At 39.9% G+C, this 23,903-nt stretch overlaps 1 protein-coding gene across 2 annotated transcripts in view; it reads left to right on the plus strand.

Moving 5' to 3' along the window:
* Positions 1 to 23,903, plus strand: part of SLC9A7 (solute carrier family 9 member A7) — a 118,178-nt gene that overhangs the window by 89,645 nt on the left and 4,630 nt on the right. Inside the window, exons 10-15 of one of the 2 annotated variants that reach the window (XM_073664465.1) lie at positions 3,828 to 3,941; positions 5,390 to 5,501; positions 7,211 to 7,364; positions 18,793 to 18,852; positions 21,253 to 21,316; positions 22,099 to 22,181. In XM_073664465.1, coding sequence (XP_073520566.1) covers positions 3,828 to 3,941; positions 5,390 to 5,501; positions 7,211 to 7,364; positions 18,793 to 18,852; positions 21,253 to 21,316; positions 22,099 to 22,181 — 587 coding nt within the window. The remainder of the gene's footprint in view (positions 1 to 3,827; positions 3,942 to 5,389; positions 5,502 to 7,210; positions 7,365 to 18,792; positions 18,853 to 21,252; positions 21,317 to 22,098; positions 22,182 to 23,903) is intronic. The other variant, XM_073664472.1, reaches the window with a different exon arrangement.

The raw sequence follows: 23,903 nt of genomic DNA on the forward strand, positions 1-23,903 counted from the left end.
AAGGTGTGTCCAAACTTTTGGTCTGTACTGTATATATATGTATGTGTGTATGTGTGTGTATATATATATATATATATATATATATATATATATATATATATATATATATATATATATATATATATATATATATATATATATATAATATGTGCATGTATGTATATGTGTTACTATACAAATGTTTAGGCAGGTATAGAGAATATGCTGCAAAGTAAGAATGCTTTCACAAATAACTGTTCAATAGTTGTTGTTTTTTTTTTTATAAATTAACAAATTGCAAATTGAATACAAAAATGAGAAATCTAAATCAGATCAATATTTGTTGTAACCACCATTTGCCTTCAAAACAGCACCAGTTCTTCTAGGTACTTGAATGCAGGTTTTGAAGCAACAGGTAGGTTGTTCCAGACATCTTGTGGAACTCGACACAGATCTTCTGTGGCTGTAGGATTGTACAAATCCTTCTCTCTTCATGTAATCCCAGACAAACTTGATGATTAGGGCTCTGTAAGGACTCATTTGTGACGCTGAGTCACTTCTCATTGACATGCCGTGAGTCAGGGAAGTCAAGGAGTCTGAGGTCAAGAGCCAGGAGGGTATGTCATAAAGAGAGGGAAGAGACAAAGGCAAAGTCAGATCACAATCCTGGGTCAGAATTCCAAGGTCAAGAGTGGTTCAAGGCGAAAGAGGTAATACAAATGGGTAGTCAAAAGGCAAATCCAAGGTCCAGCAACAAAAGATCAGAATTTCTGAGTTCAGAGCACAGAGAAAACATACCACTGAGCTGAAAGCTACAACTGGTAGGTCTGTGATTGACAGCTTAGCTAAATAGCTGGGTAATCACTAAAAACAGGGAACACCTGAAGGAAAGTCAGCACCACCCAGTCTAAGATTGGACAGCTGAGCCGTCTGTCAAAATACCGGCAGCTCAGCACGCCCCTGCACTAAATTGGGGTGACTGAGCTGTCACTCACCAAACTGATAGCTCAGCACAACACCTAAGATAAAAACAAAGTGAGCAAATACCCTGCAGTAAATAAATGGCATTAGTGCATGAAAATAATATAAGGTACTTGGTTAACTAAATTTTGATCAAAAAAAGTAAAAGCCATCCCACCACATCACGGTGACCCTATTCAGGATGGTTCTAACCTCTAGTATTAAAACTTTACCTTTTGTCAAATGGCGTAAATATGAATAAGGGCCAAGAAGGACCGAGGCCCCAACTAATGGACACCCAGCAATGGGTAATAAACGTAATGTCCAGCTCAAAGAAAAGGGAGGCCACACCCTTATTTGCACAGACAGCTCCGCACAACCATGATTCAATAGGGCAGCAAAACTGTCGCTCACTGCGTCCAAGACACAGAGTGGAGGAATCATGACAGCCTTGTTCTTTTAAATTGAAGATAGTTCTTAATGACACAGGCTGTATGTTTGGGGTCGTTGTCCTGCTACAGAATAAATTTGAAGCCAATCAAATGCCTCCCTGATCTCATTGCATGATGAATCTGCATGAATTTCTCATCCTTGAGGACATTAATCCTGACCAAATCTATTACTCCATTTGCTGAAATGCAGCCCCAAACTTGGAAGGAACCTCCACCATTCTTCACTGTTGCCTGCAGACACTCATTATGGTACCGCCCTTCAATGAACGAACTGCCTTTTGTTACAGCCATATATTTCAAATTTTGACATCTCAAATATTTTAAATTTTGACTCATCAGTGCAGTTCACCTTCTGCCATTTTTCTCTGCACCCCAGTTCCTACTGCAGCATAGCTGGGAAGGACAGGGTTAAATCCCAGCTCTGCCGTGTTTGATTAGAAGCACTTGTAGTGTTTCTTTAAGAATCAGAAAGTAGGTCCATTGTGTGGCAGCCTCCTGAGGTAGTGTCTGTCTGCTGGATGGAGCAGAAGTAAGTGTGTTAGCTGGTGAATGCACAGGCACGGTGCACCAGACTGGATGTGTTTTGGAGCTAAAGAGTGAGACAGGCCAGAATCCAACTGTCAAGAGTCTGCACAGGCCGTGCACAGAAAACCGCAAATATCAGTGGATGCTATGGACAATAGCTGTTTTGTTTGACCAAGCTGGGGCTAGCTTAACTCTGTATGAATAGTCAAGGTCTGTTCTGTTTAGTTAGCGCCTGGACAAGCCTAGGGATTTATGTTTATGATTTTGATTTAGTGCTGTGCAACCTGTGGAAAGAAATAAAAACTGCACGTGTTTGGACCTAAACTGCATTGCCTGTGTGAACGCTACCTAATGCCTACCAAAGAGAGAGAATCCCTACACTACGTTTTGTGCTTAGTTAAGTCACTTGGCCTTGTGTCCATGTCGAATTGGCCGCAATTCTTCCATTAAAGGGAATCTGTCACCACATTTGATCTATCTAAACTATTAATATGGGCATACTGGTTATAGGCTGCTGAAAAAAGTCCTCCCTGTATGCCTCATATCAGATGCCTTGTAGATAAATCATCTTTTATCAATTTATATGAATGACCTCTTCCAGGCTCAGGGCAGGACGCTGCCCAGAAGATAACTCTGCCCCCAGAGATTGTTACATGACGGGGGAGTTACCAGTGTGATATGTAATGGCCGCTCTCTGCGTTCCTGATCTCGCTGTGTGTGATTATACCTGACACACATGCAGGTTTCTCTCAGCTTCCATCTCACAGACAGACAGGGCTGCAATATTGTTACAATACAGCAGAGCGGACAGGAGCAAAGAACGTGTTTGCAAGAAGACAAAGTTAATTTCTCCTGCTCTGTGTTAGTTACTTGCCTCACACTGGTAACTCCCCCTCCATGTAACATAAGCTCTGGAGGCTGAGTTCTCTTCCAGGCAGCGTCCTCCCCAGAGCCTGGAAGAGTTCATTTATATAAAGTGATAAAAGATGATTTATCCACAACAAGGCATCTGATATGAGACATACAGGTAGGACTCTCCTCAGCAGTCTATATAACCTGTATGCCCATATTAATAGTTTAGATAGGTCAAATGTGGTGACAGGTTCTCTTTAAAACCACTTTCTGGCCAGACTTCTAACAGTAGTGGATGTAGCTGGGACCCATTGGTTATTGCCAGTTCTGAGCTGATGGCACTATTGGACATCTTCTGATATAGAAGGGAAGTAACCTTGCTTTGTCTTTCATCTGCTGCACGGAGTTTCCTTAGCTGAATACTGTGTCTACGGTCCTCAAATATCTTGTTGCTTTATGAAAAGCGCTTGATCAATGCCTCTTGAAATCTCAGCCTGCTATAATGTTGCCTGGGAGAAAACTTGCTGATACTATAGAACTTCATTGTGTCTTGTTGGTGTGTGCCATCTTCCCATGGTGCATGACCTGTGATGTCTTCTACAACCTTGGTAGCAGAAGTTGGCTGTTCTTCAGCCTCTTACACAGCTCTTTCTGTTTCAGGTAATCACTGTGTTTCAACCTACATAATATAAATGATGGTTATCACCTGTATGGTGTAGTTGGTTACTCATACAGATGACTAAAATCTTCCCTAATCCCTGACTTTGTGCAAGTGTAGTGAGAAGAATTGATGCTCTTTTGAAGCCAAAGGTTGGTCACATCAAATATTGATCTGATTTAGATTTCTGTCTTGTGCATTCACTTTGTGTTTTAGTTGATAAAAGTAAACTATTAATCCTTCTATTTCGCATTCTTTGCAGTATGGAAAAAATACTGCAAAGTAAGAATTCTAAATAGCCGGTTAAGGTAAATCTATATTGTATTATTTATAACGGTCAGTACATGGCCATTTTTTATATAATGTTTTCATTTTCCCATGTTGTCTTTGTTTTCATACAGCTTTTCGAGGTCCTGCACTTCCTTGCTGAAAACTTCATATTTTCCTACATGGGATTAGCGCTATTCACCTTTCAGAAACATGTATTTAGCCCAGTCTTTGTGATTGGTGCATTTGTATCCTTTTACTAGAAAACGCATATGAATTTAATTGGTGATTTTACCACTTTAGGTTTAGTGTCTAAGTACATGAAGACCTTCTCAATAAACGCAATGATATTCTTTAGCCGGTCATACACATAGCTGTCTCTCCGGACTCGCTCCCCTTGTGTTTTCAATGGGCAGCTGATCTTTATGTCCACCGATATCATCATCTGTCAGGGAGAAACAAGAGGCCCCCATACACATTAGATGGTTTGGCGGTCAGCCCAACCTTAATCAAATGTGTATAGGGGTCCTTTAGTTTCTAGAGTAGATGCATAGTACGCCGCCTTCATTTCAGTAGTTATTTGAGACTAGAAAGTAGTACATTTCTGAAAATGTCCATTTTACATCAAACTACTAATCCCTAGAAAATTAATGTAGCCATATTATGAAAAACGATATATGTATGTATGCAGCACATCATTTCAACTAATAAGTCACAATATTAGCATTAAACTTAACTTTTTTCTGAATTTTACTGAGTAGAATAGGGAGCAGTATAATAAGTAGTTGCCAAAAAAGGTACATAAATTATATTATCCCTTCACATTTGTAGGTAGATGATAATTTAAATATCTGTTAGATGACTTTTCACTGGATTTTTTCAATTTATATTGACTACCTCTTTAAATTGCTGCTGCTCCAACAACTCTGGAACAGTTTTTCTTTTTCTTCTGTGCCCCTACATTCCAAATTTATGCTTCTTGGTTATAAAGATGTAACGTTTTCCCTTCAGCCAACTGGGCATGTACCATAGAACTTCTGTGTGGGTGCAGCCCTTTTTGATTGGCCTGCATCAGAGGAGAAAAAGCAAACTCCTACAGAGAAGTTTTGTGGTATACACTTAGTTACCGGGGTGCTTAAGCTTGGAACGAAGGGGCACTGAAAAAAACTGTTTCAAAATCAGTGGAGCAGCGCCAATTTTGTTAAGTTCTCCATTTTAATTAAAAAAATCTAGCGAAAGCAGATCTGTCACCAGATTTCACAATAAAAACTCTGGACATACTACACAGATCTTAGACCTGTTGAGGCTAGTTCACTTATTTAAAAATCCTTGTCTGAATGGTTGTATAAGAGTAAGGTGTCGGACAGTCTGGGTGGTAGAGACTGAATACACTTGCACTTCAGCTATCTCGTTCTATAGCTGGACTAAAATAAATATGCAGCTATTCTGACTTAGAATTACAGAGTAAATGCATCAGCATCATCAGGTCTAAGTTTTTTTTTTTTTTTTTTTTTTTTTTCACTTTATTTTGTGAAATCTGGTGGCATATCCTCTGATAAGTAGCAGGTCAGCAGAAATCTCTGCTTGTGGCAGCTTGTGCTATAATGTGCTTTTTACACAAACTGAAAATACACATTTTTTTTTATTTTCACAAGTCTCCTTTCAGGTCTTGAGCCCTTAACTACTGCCTTTTCAGATAGCTGTATTTGTTGGCAGAGCAGCACATGTATACCCCCTGTCTTTTTTTCTGAACCTGGGCAGAAGACACAAGATTGGCTGGAATTTTCAGCACATGTTAATGTTCTCGGGTAGGTTAATATTTTGCAGCGTTGGGGAGCAAACACCAAAACTAAACTGTAAGACTCCTGCCCATGGCAGAGCTTGTACAGCACTGCATGGGGCATGTATGACCTCCTGGTAGAGACACGTGGCCTCTGGGCGGCTGTACAAGTTCTGCCATATGTGTAGATCAAAGTATTGCTTTTTGGGGAGAAAAACTAAATAAAAACGGCATAGAATGGAGCTGCCATGCAAAATCTCAAGTCCTAGAGAGATACTGTATGATTGCTCTGATCAAAATTAAAGGGGTCATTGCCGGGAACAGGTGATTGTGGGGGTGCTGGGTGTTGCACCCTCACCGATTTGGAATTGATGACCTACTCCACGGATAGGCCGTCCGTATTAAAGTACCAGATACTGGGGAGTTGGCGTGCACTCTGTCGTTCTACGAGGTGCTGGTGGAACGGGGTGTGTGACCCCTCGACCAAGGAAAGAGAAATTCACCATACATTCTTAATTCAGGTGATGCCAAGTTTTATTATCCGTGAAAGCAGACATGGGCAAAAAGGTCCTGGGAAATGTGAGACAAAGTAACATGACGTTTCGACCCCTCCGGGGTCTTTAGCACAATGTTGTTGGTTCCTGTAAAATAAGGTAACCCATGCAAATGAAAGGAAGTCGCAAAATCAGGGTTATGTAGGGAAGGTGCAGTGCTGACTGGGCTCCACGTGGCTCTCCCGCGCCTAGGTGTGCTGCTTACGTAAGTATGTTTTCTAGCCATCAGTCAATCCTAGGTTCAACACATCGCCACTGCTCAAATGACAATGCTTGTTACAAAATGCTAGTTAACACATCTTATGTGTGTGTGTGTGGTATTTTGACAAACCATACCTTCTAAAGGTAATCCAGGGGAAATAAAGTCAGGTATGTTTGATTTCAATATGCATAATGTATTTTTTCTCCAGATGAAGACCTGTGACAGAGTAGTCTGCTAACAGAAATTATTCCTATTGACTTGTGTTAAAGGGAATATAGTCAGAAAATGACATGTGGTTTAAATCAGGTTTTTGTGTTTTTTTAACATTTGGGGTGTTTTTTTTGCCTCATAGATCACTATATATATATATATATATATATATATATATATATATATATATTATTAATATTGCAATTTTCACAAAGGCCTATTCTAGACTGATATTTCCCTGTCTTTCAGGAAATCCACCTGTACATTAGCAGCAATAGACTGAATCAGACCCTATATTTAGTATTAAACACCTCCTGCTGTGAATGGTTGTTCTTGTTATCTATATGTATCTATATGTATATAGAGGTGTTATCCATCATTGTAATCCTGCCTGTGATGATAATGAGCTCGCTGAAAACTGTTCCTGAAGGGTTAGGAAGTATGAATCTAAAATGGTTCTAGTCGCCGGTGAGAAAATTGGAAGATTACAAATTTATATTTTTTATTGCAGATCTTCATAGGGAAGTGAAAAGAAGAGTCAAAATTTCTTTAAAAAATACGTGTAACAAAAGTTTGTTTTCCGATGACACATTTCCTTTAACATTTTTATTCTGATATTTACAGCCAGTGATTCTCCTTTGTCTCGATGGTGCTGCAGTAATATTAATAGGCATCTTCTAAAACAAAATTTCCTGTTCCACATGTGTAAATCTAAATTATATTTTGCCACTGTTCTAAATTCACATATAAAGTTTTTTTGATCTCCAACAGGCCTCCGAGGAGCTATGGCATTTGCCCTTTCCATACGTGACACTGCTACTTATGCTCATCAGATGATGTTCTCCACTACGCTGTTGATTGTCTTCTTCACTGTGTGGGTAATAGGTGGTGGAACAACACCCATGTTATCTTGGCTTAATATCAGGTCAGTACTTTTACAAACTAGAATAGTTATATGATGATTAGAATCCGTCCTCATAAAATGAATATCGGTTAACTTATTTTTATATAAAGCCAAGTATTAGATTTTTACAGTGATTATTTTCGGTATCTAAATGTTACTATTTATTTAAAAAGGGAGCAAATAGAATGGGTACCTACCTCCAAATGTATTGCATTGAAAAAATTAGTATTAATATATGTGAGTCTTGATTAAATTGATTAAATATTGAATCAAACGGGATGAAGCCATAATAAAGCATGTTGACATGCAGAAAAGGGGAAACCAGAACAGTACTGAGCCTCTGACATTATTGAATGGGAAAATGGATTGAATTCGACTTTCCATCGGGTAAAAATTGAGATAATACTTTAGGGAATAAATAATTTCCACACTTTTCCTATAAGGTATAGAATCACACCCTGATACCTGAAAATAGATAAAAGGTGATGGATAAAAAGCTCTGCTGTAGCCTAGAGTTGCATTTACACTAATAGATGATCATGAAGGAGTGTTCTTAAAACCTGATTATCTTGCATTGTAAACAGGCTGCCAATCACCCAATGAATGAGTAAAACACTCATTCCTGGGTGACTTGATCTTCTGCGCAGCGTAAAAGATCATAGTTATTGGAAGCACATTGTTTTGTGTAAGCAGGGCTCATAAAGCCAAGAACCATGGCAGACTATGTGCACTGAGCAATCTATTACAGATCGCTCAGTCAGTGCGGATTGTCTACCTTAATCTGCCTATGTAACAAATGACCGCCAATCAGTAAAGGTTTGCTGATCTGCTGCCATAACGTGCTGCTTGTCGCTCTGTGTAAACTGCCCCTAAAGGTGGGTTTATACCACCCAACTTACTTCGTTAAAAAAAAAAAAAAAAAAGTCGATCAGCTACTTGTTTGCTGACAGTCTGTCGTTAATAGCCTGTTTAGATAAACTGACTGACTGAGTATATGCACGGATTGATCAGTGATGGATCAGTCAGTGCACACAGACTGATGACATTCTCTGTGCTTCCGAGAACGATGACTTTTAAGCCTGTTTAAAAATCATTTCAATTGATGATGGAGCATTTTGCTGCAGGTACAAATTCGCTGGTACAGTTGTCTGGATCTCCAACAGACATTGGCATTGACACTTCCCGTACGTGATACTAATCCTTGGCCACATGATCGCCAGCCTGTTTGATTATCGTGAAACAAGCAGTCTTAGGCTCTGCTCCCACAATGAGTTTTTGATGAGTTTTTTTAGGCTGCTTATGTTCAAAGAAATGCAAGTACGGTACCCTATTTTACTTAATGGGTGCAGAAAATCGGCAACATCAAAACATAGCCTTAGGAACACTCAGTCACAATAATTGTCCAGTGTAAATCCAGTGTAAGCCTGAATTGTATATGGACACTCAAGACCTTGGGGGTGTGGGGAAAGCATGCTACCATACTAAAGACCTGAAGAGAGTGGACTAAAATAGGATCAATCGACCTCTAATGCCAGCCACAAAGAGGGTCATCCATAATGTGATAGAAAGCCAGATCAGCTGCCTGTTAATATTTAGTTACATCAGGAAGTCCAGACTACGTTTATATTTCCACCTATATATTATTTTATGACACTATGGGAATATCACTATGCCATACTTGTTGATCAGTCTCTGGAAAATTTGGAGCTCTTCTCCCCGAACTAGGATTGGAAGCAAGCAGAAAAAATATAGTTTAGGTGGAAAAAACCTAATGATGTAGTATCAGTGTAAGGCCACGGCCCCACTCTCAGTATTCGGCCAGTATTTTTTCTCAGGAGTGGGAGCCAAAACCAGGAGTGGATGATAAATGCAGAATTGGTGACTTGTTTCTATTAGACCTTTTCTCTGATTGTTCCTCACCTGGTTATAGCTCCCACTCCTGAGAAAAAAAACTGACCAAATACTGATAGTGGGGCCGCGGCCTAAATCTAACTACGTCATAATGCAGCATTAGGTGCTCCAACACAATGGACAAATGTTGGACAAAACCATTGATTTAAATAGATAGAAAAAAAATTAATCCAGCTTCATGAATCTATAAAATCAAAAAATGTATTGAACACCATTAAAAAGATTAAGGTATTTAAGCATAATAGTCACAGCCCCATGTGGGGGAAATTGGGCAGATGCGTTTTTAGACCATCCGTTCTTTAATCATTGCAATGATTAAAGACCGGATGGTCTTAATCTTTTTAATGGTGTTCAATACATTTTTTTTATTTTTATGGATTCCTGAAGCTGGATTCATTTTTTTTCTATCGATTGGTCTTCCTGCGGCACTGCTGGTATTCCGTGCTCCGGGCTCCTCATTGATTGAGCTGACTTAGTTTTCTTTTTATATATACACTGATTTAGATGTTACTAGACAGCTGTCTAAGGCTTTTTTCACATGTCCAGTATCATCCATTAGAACGGATCCTGCAGCAATTCGTTGACAAAAAAGTTGTGCTGATAACTTTTTTGTCCAGCTAAAGAAAATCTGAATCCGTTGACAAATTTTTTGTCAACGGATTGCTGCTGGATCCATTCTAACGGTAACGGATGATGACTGGACATGTGAACATAGCCTAATGTGCAATTATCTGGGATCCAGCATGTCTGATTTTGAGTTTGTTCTTCTAGTAGAGGAACCTCTGCCTGAGGTAGTGGAAGCCACTGTATTACCCTATCGCATGCACACTCCACCTAGCGCTCGTGTGTTTGGGGGTTGGGAGGAATAGCTGTGGGCCACATACATGTTTGGCCAACAGCTGTCTAAGGTCTATGGCCACATTAATGTGGACAGATCAAATCTATGTACTAGCTTTGGAGCCTCTACATTCTTCTTGTGCTAGTTACAGATCTTTAAAGTAAATAATATCTTTTTTTTTTCTAACCAGTTATTTCTTTTAGGCTAAGCTCCCATTGTGAGTATTTGTTGCATATTTTTTTTTGTTTTCATAACCGTCTTTTGTTCAAATTTTTTTTTTATCGTTTTATTACTGTCTCAACTAAAGTTCTGTATATACATAGAATCTTGTGCTCAGTTCCTCTTGTCTGAGACTACCCATGTTAGATTAGTTTGGATCTTTTATATTTCCTGGAAAGTTATGGGGTACAAGAGGTGTCTGACAACTGCTTATCTTGACCCCATAATATTAACATGTTTAATCTTGGGGTAGTTTGTCCTTAGTCAGAACAGAACAAATTACATCATGTAAACTTGGAATTGTAAAAGCCAGACCATTTGATGGGTAACTTTTTGGGATCCGACTGATCTAAAATATGGTCTTAGACACTCTGTGGAGTTATACATTGTAGTACAACTCGCTGTCATATGAATTATGTGTGTCCAAAGCCCCCATACACTTTAGATAACTGTCAGACAAACAATGGTTTGGCAGATCATTCGGCCAGCAGCTACCTTGCCCAACTTTCCCATACACTGGAGCACTTGTTCAACCAAACTCTCCTGTAATTTCTATGAGCAGCTTATCTAAGGGAGTACAAAAGGATCAGCAGGGCAAAATAGAACATACGGGATCCTTATCTCCCCCGACATCATCTGTCATGAGAGCCTTATACACATTTAGACTGTCGGCTGAACCCGTTGATATCAGTAGGTTCTGACGACATTATGGGGGCCTTAAAAAGAATCTGTCAGCAGGTTTTTCCTACCTCATCTGAGAGCAGCATGGTGTAGGCAAAGAGAAGCTGAATCCAACAATGTATAACTTTGATTGTGTCAGAACTGCTGCACCCAGTAATCTGGGTTTTTAGATTTAGAATGAAGCAAAGCTGAGAAAGCTAACCCTGCCCACACCAGGCTCTGTATGTACAAAGTCCATAGACAGTGAGGTGCTTATCACGGGGAGGGAGCCATTGCCGGACTATTGTAGTCCAGCAATGTTAATCTTAGTGATAAATCCTTCAACAGCATGTGACAAGTGACACATCCCTGAATTCTTCAGATTACATAGCAAAAACCTGCTGACAGATTCCCTTTAAGCGACACTTCAAACTAAAATAAAAAATTACAATGAATCTTAAGTGAATTCCATTAAAATTGTCCCATATAGAAAAGTAAGGCCACATAAAAGATGCAATTATGGGACGAATGCCAATTTATTCATACATTGTATACTGCCCCTATTGGACAAACCATCAGCAGATTTGGTTTCCAGTATCATCTCTATGCTGATGACACCCAACTATACACCTCTTCACCTGACATCACCCCCACTCTAATACAAAATACCAGTGATTGTCTGTCCGCTGTCTCTAACATCATTGTCCTCCCTCTATCTGAAACTGAATCTCTCCAAAACTGAACTCCTTATTTTTCCTCTTTCTACTAACCTACCTATACCTGACTTTTCAATTTCCTTGGGTGGCGCCACCATAACTCCCAAGGAGCAAGCTTGCTGTCTTGGAGTCATTTTAGACACACAACTTTCCTTTATTCCCCATATTCACTCGCTCATGTCACCTGCACCTTAAAAACATCTCCAGAATCTGACCGTTTCTCACCTTTGACACTGCAAAAACTCTTACTGTCACTCTTATTCACTCTCCTCTGGACTACTGCAACTCTCTTCTAATCGGTCTCCCTCTAAACAAACTCTCTCCTCTCCAATCCATTCTGAATGCAGCAGCCAGGGTCGTATTTCTATCAGGCCGCTTCACCAACGCCTCTACCCTGTGCCAGTCATTGCACTGGTTACCCATTCATCACAGAATACAATACAAACTCATCTCTCTCACCCACAAAACTCTCCACAGTTCTGCACCGCTCTAGAGCTCATCCCTCATTTCTGTCTATCACCCCTCCCGTGCCCTCCGTTCTGCAATTGATCTAAAACTAACATGCTCCTTAATCCGAACCTCACACCTCCTTCTCCAACACTTCTCTCGTGCCGCGCCAGTTTTCTGGAATGCACTGCCCCAAACAATCCGACTGATATCTAGCCCCGCCATGTCTTCAAACGTGCTTTAAAAACCCATCTGTCTAGACAAGCTTATCACCTCAACTCACCAACCTAACTCTCCCCTGTTCCCTCCTAAATGTTAATCTTAATCTGCCCATTCATTTGTCTCCACATCCTCCATGCACCCATTACCACACGGTAACTGCCCTTAGACAGATACTGGCTGATGACCCATGTTCTACCTATTATGTCCTCCCATTTCCATGTACTGTAGATTGTAAGCTTGCGAGCAGGGACCTCATTCCTCCTGTAACTGTTAAAATGTGATACATTGTATTGTTTTTATTGGATGTTCATGTCCCTACTTACTTGTAAAGTGCTGCGGAATATGTTGGCACTATATAAATAAAAAATTATTATTATTACATTGACTGATGGCTGAAAGTCTATGATACTTTCCCTTAAAATGAAATGATTTTATTTTTTGTGAATTAACCTATGGCTATATTTGAATTGCGTTCTATTCTTTACACAAATATACAACCTTTTATTGATGGTCACTCATTACAGTATGCTTTTTACATCTGAAAGACACCTTAATGAAGCTGAACAAACAAGTGTCAGTGTTCTCACTGTGCAACCTCCAGAAACACTAATTAGTGGGCTAATAAACACATTCATCATAGTCGAAATGGGACTTCCCAGCTGGCCTGAAATGGGAAGAGTAGGGTACAGTGACCTGACGGCAACCACCAAGTATTGAAGTGTCAAGAACGCTCAATAGTTTTCATAAGATCCTAAAGTAAAGGGAATTGTATTGAGGCTGACTTTTGTTAGGTTAAGTTCATTCTTCCATGTTTCAACGTGTCTAAAAGTTTTGTTGTAGCTTTTTTTCTGCTTTTCTGATGTGGTTTTGCTGTACTTTTTGTAACTACTGAAATTGTGACATTTTTTACAGACAAATGTCACAATCTGTTCTCTTGAGCAGCATTTGCCACTGGTAGATTTGCAATTTATTTGCTAGTCGGTGGGATGTTTTCAGACAATACACGTGAAGAATTTTAGAGCTGATCTAATGTTTAGTGAGATTTCGCCTACATTTTTTGGTAATTATTATATTAATAATTACTATGATAGTTGATTCTAAAATGCAAAGTAGGAAGTCTGTATCCTACTATAGTGCATGGCAAGGAGAAGGTTAAACAACCATTGCCAATTTTGGAAGTATCTGATGAAGTGAAATACTTGTCTGCTTTCATGTTATGAAAGTTTTAAGGGCTTTCCCAGCACTTGAATAATAATTGCCTATAATTATTTTATTTAAATAGTGCCAGCTTATTTTGCAGCACTTTACAATTCAGAGGGGACATGTACAACCAATATAAGACATTACAGAGTAGCACATCAACAATTACCAGAGGTATGAGGGCCCTGCTCGCAAGCTAAGTAGAGATGAGTGAACTCTAACTGTAATGTTCGGGGGTCGTACTGGACACCGTGTTAGGTGGTGAACTCTGAACATAGACTTCTCCTGGAAGTCCGTTTTAGAGAAAGAGATCATTGATTTTTATGGGGTTCAAGTTTAGGTACAGTTCTGGTTCCCGAACTGAACTTTGGCCTAAAGTTTGGTCGAACCTGAACTTACACTGGTCTGCTCATCCCCACGTACAATGGGTACTGAAAGTATTCAGACCCCTTTTAAATTTTTCACGCTTTGTTTCATTGCAGCCATTTGGTAAATGCTAAAAAGTTCATTTTTTTTTCTCATTAAAGTACACTCTGTACCCCATCTTGACTGAAAAAAAAACAGAAATGTAGAAATTTTTGCAAATTAATTAAAAAAGAAAAACTGAAATATCACATGGTCATAAGTATTCAGACCCTTTGCTCAGACACTCATATTTACGTCACATGCTGTCCATTTACTTGTGATCCTCCTTGAGATGGTTCTACTCTTTCATTCAAGTCCAGCTGTGTTTAATTAAACTGATAGGTCTTGATTTGGAAAGGCACACACCTGTCTATACAAGACCTCACAGCTCACAGTGCATGTCAGACCAAATGAGAATCATGACCTTAAAGGAACTGCCCAAGGAGCTCAGAGGCAGAATTGTGGCAAGGCACAGATCTGGCCAAGGTTACAAAAGAATTTCTGCATTACTCAAGGTTCCTAAGAGCACAGTGGCCTCCATAATCCTTAAATGGAAGAAGTTTGGGACCACCAGTAGTCTTCCTAGATCTGGCCAAACTGAGCAGTCGTGGGAGAAGAGCCTTGGTGAGAGAAGTAAAGAAGAACCCCAAGATCACTGTGGCTGAGCTCCAGAGATGCAGTTGGGAGATGTGAGAAGTTCCACAAAGTCAACGATCACTGCAGCCCTCCACCAGTCTGGCCTTTATGGCAGAGTGGCCCGAAGGAAGCCTCTCTCCTCAGTGCAAGACATATGAAAGCCTGCATAGAGTTTGTTCAAAAACACATGAAGGACTCCCAGACTATGAGAAATAAGATTCTCTGGTCTGATAAGATGAACATAGATTTTTTTTGGTGATAATTCTAAGTGGTATTTGTGGAGAAAACCAGGCACTGCTCATCACCTGCCCAATACAATCCCAACAGTGAAACATGGTGGCAGCATCATGCTATGGGTGTGTTTTTCAGCTGCAGGGACCGGACGACTGGTTACAATTGAAGGCCAAGTACAGAGATATCCTGGATGAAAACCTCTTTCAGAGTGCTCTGGACCTCAGACTTGGCCAAATGTTCATCTTCCAACAAGACAATGACCCTAAGCACACAGCTAAAATAACAAAGGAGTGGCTTCAGAACAACTGTGACCATTCTTGACTGGCCCAGCCAGAGCCCGGACTTAAAACCCAATTGAGCATCTCTGGAGAGACCTGAAAATGGCTGTCCACCAACGTTCACCATCCAACCTGACGGAACTGGAGAGGATCTGCAAGGAAGAATGGCAGAGGATCCCAAAATCCAGGTGTGAAAAACTTGTTGCATCATTCCCAAGAAGACTCATGGCTGTACTAGCTCAAAAGGGTGCTTCTACTCAATACCGAGCAAAGGGTCTGAATACTTATGACCATGTGATATTTCAGTTTTTCTCTTTTAATAAATTTGCAAAAATGTCTGCATTTATGTTTTTTTTCAGTCAAGATGGGGTGCGGAGTGTAGATAAATGAGAAAAAAAAAAACTTTTTAGAATTTACCAAATGACCGCAATGAAACAAAGAGTGAAAAATTTAAAGGGGTCTGAATACTTTCTGTACCCACTGTATAACGGAACAGTGGTGAAATAAAAGGTAAAAAATACTTGCAGTATAGGAAAGAGTGAAAAAGTATCAATTTAGTTTTGGATTATTGGATAATTAAGTGATGAAGGTGGTGAAGTAGGCAAAGTTATGATGAAGGGCAGACTTGCAGTACGTTTTTGAGCATGAACTTACAATGAATGAAGTCTTCTGCCAAATGTGATTTTTTCCATACAGACGGTCGGCCTGCACCTAGAGCCCTGCTGGGCAAAACATTTCAAGTGTATGCCAGTGTGATCTTCATCTGTGTTCTGCGTGTAGGTGGTGCTGCTTAAACAAGGGCACTTTTCATGGTCATAAAAGGATGAATCAAAGCTAGGACAAGACAGGAGAGGAAGCAGATTGGGGCTAATGATAACTGTACAGTCTATGATTAAGATACCCCTTAATATCTGATCGGTGGAGGTCCGATCCCTGCAGATCAGCACAGTGAAGGGACAGTGTCTCATGCAGATCTGCATTTGCTAGACACCTCCTGTAGCTGAAATCCCATACATACCTAAAATTTCTCATAACTAAAAAGTGGATATAATTGTATCTAGTCAATCTTTACCACTCACTGGTTTTAAAACATGAGATACGGAAGCAAGAAAACCTTACAATATATTTTCTGTGTATGCCACAGACAGCGCTCTCGGGCTGATATTAAGCAATAAATAGTTGCTTATATGGGCTATGCCGGTTATTCTGTCAGATAATGAAGTGTATTTATATCACCATATAATATATGTAATTGATATAAAAGTGAGAGCTGCAGTCTTGACTCCCAACTCTCAATTTACGATGGAATTGACAGGCTGCAGTAAGGACAGGAGAAAGATGCTCAATGATCTCCTCCTGCCCATGCGTAACACTAGATGTGCATCATATTAGCAAACTGAAATGAGGGCTATTTCCTGTTTTTCTCTTTTTTTTTTGTCCTTTATTACTGGAAAATAATACTTTTTACATTTGTGCGTCTGTAATGACCTGAACTATAAAACTAACTTGTCATTTGGCTCACCCAAACTGGCTACATCAGTTTAAAAAAAGTCACAACCCTAAAAATAAAATCAACCAAAACTACTGTAAAAAACAAGGCCTCATACACCCCTGTCGCTGAAAAAATAAAGATATGGCTCTCAGAATTTGGAGACACAAAAATCCTTAATTTTAAAGTGGGATTTTATTGTGAGAAAGTAATAAATTTATATGTAGTTCGTAAAACAAAACAAAAAATACAGTATTGCAGTTTTATGATAATTTCACAATTGAATGAAAAGACTTCAAAAAGCATATTAACCACCAAAAAGGTAGCAATAAAATCTACAGTTCATCGCACAAAAAACAAACTCTTACACAGCTGTCGATTGAAAAAAAATAAAGCTACTGCAATAGTCTCGTACAATATATATATATATATATATATATATATATATATATATATATATATATATATATATATATATATATATATATATATATATATATATATGAAAATAAACAGAGGTATAACCACATATAGTGTATTGCCGTACTCTGCAGAAATTGGGTAACACACTGTGTGATGATTTACCTCTAATTTAGTCTTTGTGAAAAAGAAAAATTTGAAGCTATAACTAGAGGAAAAATAAAATGTTTATTTTTTATCTTTGTGCTTTGAGCACATGAAGGGTTAACAAACATCCTAAATACTATTTTGAATACTACAAGGAATGCACTTTTTTAACATGGGTGATTTTATTTTGGGGCTTCTGATATATTGGTGCCTCAAAGGCATTTGAGAACTGAATTGACCCCTAAAATATAGGTTTCAGCAAATTTCTTGAAAACTTGAAAAAAATGTCTCCAGTTATGGTGAATATATAAAATATAGACATGCAGCTATGTGGTACTGCATGTATGGACTCTATAAACTTTTATTTTAAGGAGGTGTGATGTGTCTAATTTTCTGTTTAGAGGTACACTTTTCAGCCATTAATAGTAATTTTTATTTTTTTTCCAAAAAAATTCACGTTGGTTCAAAAGTTTCACAAAGGTGCCTGCGTGTATGAAGTGCTAAGTGGCAATTTGACAATGTGTCAGATGTCTTACAGAAAATATATAGATATTGGGAGTTAAAGAGGTTGTCCACTACAATGTGTAATGGGCAGACTGATTTAAACCTTGGAAATAAGGCTTTCTTCAAATATCTTGCGTTTACAAATGTGCCTGTGAGCGGCGCTACTGCTGTCCGCTCATCCCCATCATGTGCCCCCGGCTGCAATTGGCCTCTGATGTCTGGTGATGTCACGTCAAGTTCCAGAATTGGAAGCTGACCCGGCATCACCGACGCGGGACCCAGTCTCCCTGAGTGACTGGGATGAGGGTGGAATATCACCACACGTCACAGCCGAGCATCGCGCGCACTCTCTCCTGCACTGCTTTCATTAACAGAGCGCCGCAAACCCACGCTATGCTGGGCTATGAGGTGCGGTGATACTCCACCCACAGCCCAGTCACTCAGGGAGACTGGGTCCCGCCTCAGTGATCCTGGGTCAGCTTCCAGTTATAGAAGTTGACGTGACCTCACCAGACATCAGAGGCAGCTGCAGCTGGGGGGTCACGTCATGGGGATGAGCAGACATCGATAGCGCCGCTCACAGGCACATTTGGAAACGTGAGGCATTTGAAGAAAGAGTCTTATTTCCAAGGTTTAAATATCTGCTGGCTACACATTGTAGTTGACAACCTCTTTAATATCAATTTATTAGTAATTTAGGCTTTATTTGTACATGTTAGAAATGCAAAAATTGTTGTGGCTAACAGGCGCACAAAGTTGAGAAGCCCTTGGCAGCAAAGGGGTTAAGATTTTACCAATTGGATATATAAGTTCAGAAAGCCACAAATTCCCATTGTATTGTGGCTTCAATTTATTATTCCCATCCCTTAATCCTGAATTTTTGGTAATCCGGCCCCTAGAGGGGCTTGTTCATATTGGGGCTATAACACTAGTTATATAGTTTACTGACCATGTGTATGACCCATAGCAAAGGTAAGTTTTGCGCTGACATATTGTGGCTACCATTTGAACAGATTTGTTGGATTTTCTCTTGTAACCCATCAGTTCATGTTGTGAAGTAGCTCAATATTCCAGGTTGCCCATTCCACCAGCTCATTGTCATTTCATTCTTGTGCTGTGCCAGAGTTGGTGATCAACCCCCATCGTTGGACGAAGCGAACGTTAGTCGTTGGCAGTATTTCAGGTGATTGGTTCCCGCCATGTGTAATTCACACTCGGCTTCTTGGGGGTACTTACTGTGCTTGAGAACTTTTCACCTTTTCCTTGTCTGTGTAGTCATATTGAGCACACAATTTGCTTTAGCATTCCTGTGCGTTTGTCACCGTCCTTGTCATATGGCGCTTTATAATATACTACTTGTATTGTTTGTGTTTCATGTCTCTATGCTGTTTGTACCACAAGTTCTTTTATATCTTTTATATTTTTATATCTTTGACGGATCTGTTGTCAGAACATAAATTATAATGTTACAGAACATTTTATATATAAATGCATTACTCTGATTGAGAAGGCGTCATGGTCATAGGCCTGCGGCGTTTACTACCAAAAATATATATTTAATAAGAAATGGGTGCAATACATTTTTATGAGAAGCAAAAAAGATCCTAAAAACTCACTTTTATCTGAACATATTAAAATATATGTAGAAAAAATCCTTCCAACACAGTGGGAACAAAAGCAATGTCTGGTCATTGTCTTAGGCTATGTGCCCACGTTGCATTTATGAAGCAGAAAATTTCTGCTGCATAAATGCAAGTCCTCTCCCGGAAAAACGCATGCGGAATTCCGCACGCGTTTATCGCGCTTTTTTCGCGCGTTTATCACGCGTTTTCCACATGCGGAATTGCCTTGCGTTTTTTATGCATTGGACAAAGGCAATTCCGCTTGCGGAAACGCAAAATTAAATGACATGCTGCGGATTTTTGAACGCGGCATAAACGCTGCGGAAAAATCCGCAGCATGTGCATAGAAGTTGCGGAAACCCATTGGGGATCATGGGGTGCGGGTTACCAAGCATTTTACAAGCGTTTCCGCTGCGGAAATTCCGCATCAAAAACGCTTGTAAAACGCTACGTGGGCACACAGCCTTATCCTGTCTTATCCTGACATTCTTATAGTCCATATATAATCATGCTGGATGGCATTAATATACGGCACATAACATGACGATATGGGAGCAGTGTGTTACTAGTATTTTACTTTTGCTTGTCACTTTTCATCTAAAGCCACGGCCAAACCAAGCAGCCATTATCCTGACGCAGTCTCATGATTTTTCAAGACGACTTGTTTGTTCTTTAATGGACCCATTTAGTTCATGTACTTCGGCTCCATGTTTCCTGCTGGTTGATGGTGTCTCTAATGTAAGTGACCTAAATCAAACTTAGAATCAGGTCACCAGCAGTGTTCACTTCTGATACAAGTACAAAGTGTCAGACTGCGGTTATAGGCTCTGAATAAATTCACTTTGCAGAAAGCTTGGCTATTTCCACGCTGGCCGGGCTCCAGTGACATGCCCTTCAGATCACATAAACTTCTCTCCGATAGGCCAACAATAGAGGCTCTGTAGTGAGATCAAGGCTCTCTTGTTCTCCTGGTGTCTTAGCCATTGATTACAAGTGAATGTAAAACGCTTTCAAATGGACTGTGTCATTCCACAGCTGCTATCTGAGAAGAATGAGCAAATTCCAGTCATGGTCTGATAAAACAGATGACAAATTACCTTCGTCTTGTGGGATCCTATCTGGAAGTTACTGGCAGGACCTGCTGCCTGCCTGAGATCACACTTGTATCCCATTGACTGACACAACTCTACCTATATGTACTTCACCCGCACAATCCCTTTCCGCAGTTGGACACTTCTGCGATCTTGTGCTTCTCACCCATGAATACACTGATCATCAGTGTGACTTTCTGGTGTTGATAGGTTGTGGTTTCTGTGAATTTACAGCCGTGCGCCCTTTCATTTCCCCAATTTGCACCTCGTCTACTTGTCCCTGTGAGGTGACATAATGGCCAGTGGTGAAAATGTACAAATACAGCAAAAAATTTGCACATGAGTTATACTGCTTCAGTGAAGAACGAAGTGCAGTTCTTTTTATAATCTTTAGCACAGGAAGCTTCAAGTTTAGTCAGGAAACCCCCCCCCCACTCCTCGGGTGTTTGCTTTAAGTCTGCTGCTTCAGCATTTTTGTTTCTCAAAGATGTTCACTTCTCTTTGTCTTGTCTTATCTGTGCATTAATGCAAAGTGAAAGGAAGAGACTGCGTCATCTGTTTCACTAATGCTTTCTCTAGTGCACGCACTAAGGAACTAATGGACGCCTCTGCACCAGGATATGGACGCTTTTATGTGGCTCATACACAGCAGCACTGTTTATAAGGCTCGGTTTAATCCTCCGGATACAGCGCTGTAATATACCTTGCCATGGAGCTAAAAACAATCCCTGTTATATAGCCATGTGCATAAGGCCTCCTGTGCTGTTTATCAGAGATGGCGATTTATACAAATTCTTAAAAATTCACCAATGGTACTTTACTTTTGTTATATTATATCCCATGTTTCATGCTCCAAATTTCTTTTTTTAGGGTTGGCGTGGATCCAGATCAAGACCCTCCTCCAACTAATGATAGTTTTCAAGTGTTACAAGCAGTAAGTACTCAAAGGGAATCTTTCAGCATGTTTTTGCTACCCTAGCTGAGAGCAACATGATGTAGTCAGAGACCTTGAGTCCAGCGATGTGTCACTTACTGGGCTGCTTGATAAAATCACGGTTTTCTCTCTTGCGGATCTACCATTTCTCTGAATGCTGAGCTCCGTATAACCTCACCCACACCACTGATGGGCAGCTTTCTGTGTACACTCTGCATAGGCAGAAAGCTGCCAATCAGTGGTGCATTGCAGAGTTATATACAGAGCTCATGAATATGGAGGACCACATGGCAGTAGGTTTACATGTCCTTTAGTGATAATCAACAGGAATTTTATCAAACTATAGCAAGCCGCCCAATAAGTGATGCATTGATTGAATTAGGATCTCTGTCTTTACCTTATGTTGCTCTTATATTGGGTGGCAAAAACCTGGTGACAGGTTCCCTTTAAAGTGTCACTTTATACCGTCATATCTCTTACATGGGAAACTAACTACATTTTGAACACTGTGTATTGTGTTTTGTATAAGGCCTCATTCAGATGCTCTTTTTTTCATATGTGTTCCAACATGTTTTTTAGTTGTAGTTTGGGGGTATTTATTACATATATGTTTAAATTATTTGTGCTATATAACATGTACATAAACTTGAGTTTCTGTCGTCATGGTCTTCTATCTAGTATTTGTGGCTTAGTTATTACCGTACAAGCCTTAACAAGCTAACAGTGCCGTGAACAATGCTTGGAAATGCTTCAATCATTATTGTTTTTTACCTTTCTTGTAGGACAGTGGAATTTCTAATGGCATAAGTCGCACAAAGCAGGAAAGTGCCTGGATATTTAGGCTTTGGTACAGCTTTGATCACAAGTATCCTCTTACTGTAACATTATCATGTATCAATTTATCAATTTCACGCCTTCCCCCGCCATTTTTCCAATGTCCAAAACACAACTTTTTTATTGTGTTTACTGAGTCTCCATGCTCTGGTACAAAAGAAAGAGCACAGCTTTATGGAGCGCAAAATTACTTAGATTATATATCATGGTCTCATGTAGTAAATCAGATACGGGTGGTTTAACCATGGGTTTAGGAAGTTACCTGAAAAAAAGTAAAAAGCTTGTAAGCTAATCATAGACATTAGCGCTAGAGACTGTGGTGGTAACTTGAAGCTACTGGGCGCTAATCCAGTTGGCAGAGAATTTGTTCTCTTCCAGAAAACAAAAACCAAGAGTCAGAGTGTAACAGCTTCTGCGCTCGATATACCTGCTGTATCTGCTGGTGTAGGTGTAGGGTCCTACAGAGGAAAAACTGATCAGATTTCCCCAAACCGCTTTTTTTTTTTTTGCTTACAACCTGCATTAACGAAGGTCTTCATGCGCATTTCGAATAGTTGGTTGAACCTGATGATTTTGGCAACCCGGCCTACAATCAAGGTGTATGAACTCCTTTAAGAAATAAGCAGAAATGCTTCCTACAGTACTTTCACAGTAATTTTTTCTGTGTTGAATGTAACATCATCGCTCCTGTTTTTACATCTATGTAACAAATTGAAGAATTCACTGCACACTGTGGTCCGTTGCAAAGGTAAAAAGTATTTATTTATTTTTTTTGTGAAGCACATACGTCCTTGTACAACAGTCATTAGTTGGTAATTAAACAATTATTCTCTTCGCAGACATTGATTTGTGACGTTTTGACCACCCTCGGTCTCTCTCTTTGGGTATGTCTACATGAAGTCTTTTTCTGGTGACCTCTTTGGGAACCTCTCTTTTCTATGGAGATTTATAAACTAGAAGTGTTTTGGGGTTATTTTGAGCTCTTTTTTTTTTTTTTTTTTTTTAAACTCCATTCAACGCTGAATCACAACGGCATCTTTTGAGCTTGTATTGGAAACTATAGAGCCTCTTCAGAGTGGAAGACATCTGAAGAATGTTCATGTCACTTCTTTTAATTATCTTATTATGTCAATTCTTTCAAGAGTTTTGTTAGCACTTTTTCAGACAAGTTTCAGCGCAAACTCGCTCAAACCTCCCTGAAAAAAGGGTCGTGTGAACATACTCTTATGGTATGTGTCCATGGTCAGGAGCTCTGCGGATGTGACACTGTGTGTTAAACTCGCAGCTTCCAGATGTTACAGCATAGTGGATGGGATTTCTAGAAATCACATGTCCACTATGTGTCTCTGTGCACCTGCGGATCATCCGTGGAAACTGACAGGCGGCGCGTCTTTCAGACCGCAGCATGTCAATTTCTCTTGCAGGTCCGCTAGTGGACTTTCCCTATAGATTAACATCAATGAGGAAAGTTCGCATGTGAAAAAAAAATAAAAAATTGCGCCGCTCGTCTGCATAAGGAGGGCGGAAGCCGCACAGCTGCTCAGCAGCGTCGGGGACGCAGGTGGCTACGGATCGTGGGAACATACCCTTAGATGTCGCTGGGTTTGAGATTAGAGCAGACTTGCAGGTGCGCTAGATCAGAGAAGCCACAAGATCCTCATCTTACCTTCCGCCATGCTACTCAGCTCTAACCTTCCAGCAAACCTTCATGTTCGCTCCTGTCTAAAACCCATTCACGATAGAAGATCCAGAA

Source organism: Phyllobates terribilis, unplaced genomic scaffold (assembly GCF_046119375.1).
Source record: "Phyllobates terribilis strain yellow unplaced genomic scaffold, ASM4611937v1 Scaffold_2__4_contigs__length_985480577, whole genome shotgun sequence".
Taxonomy (NCBI): domain Eukaryota; kingdom Metazoa; phylum Chordata; class Amphibia; order Anura; family Dendrobatidae; genus Phyllobates; species Phyllobates terribilis.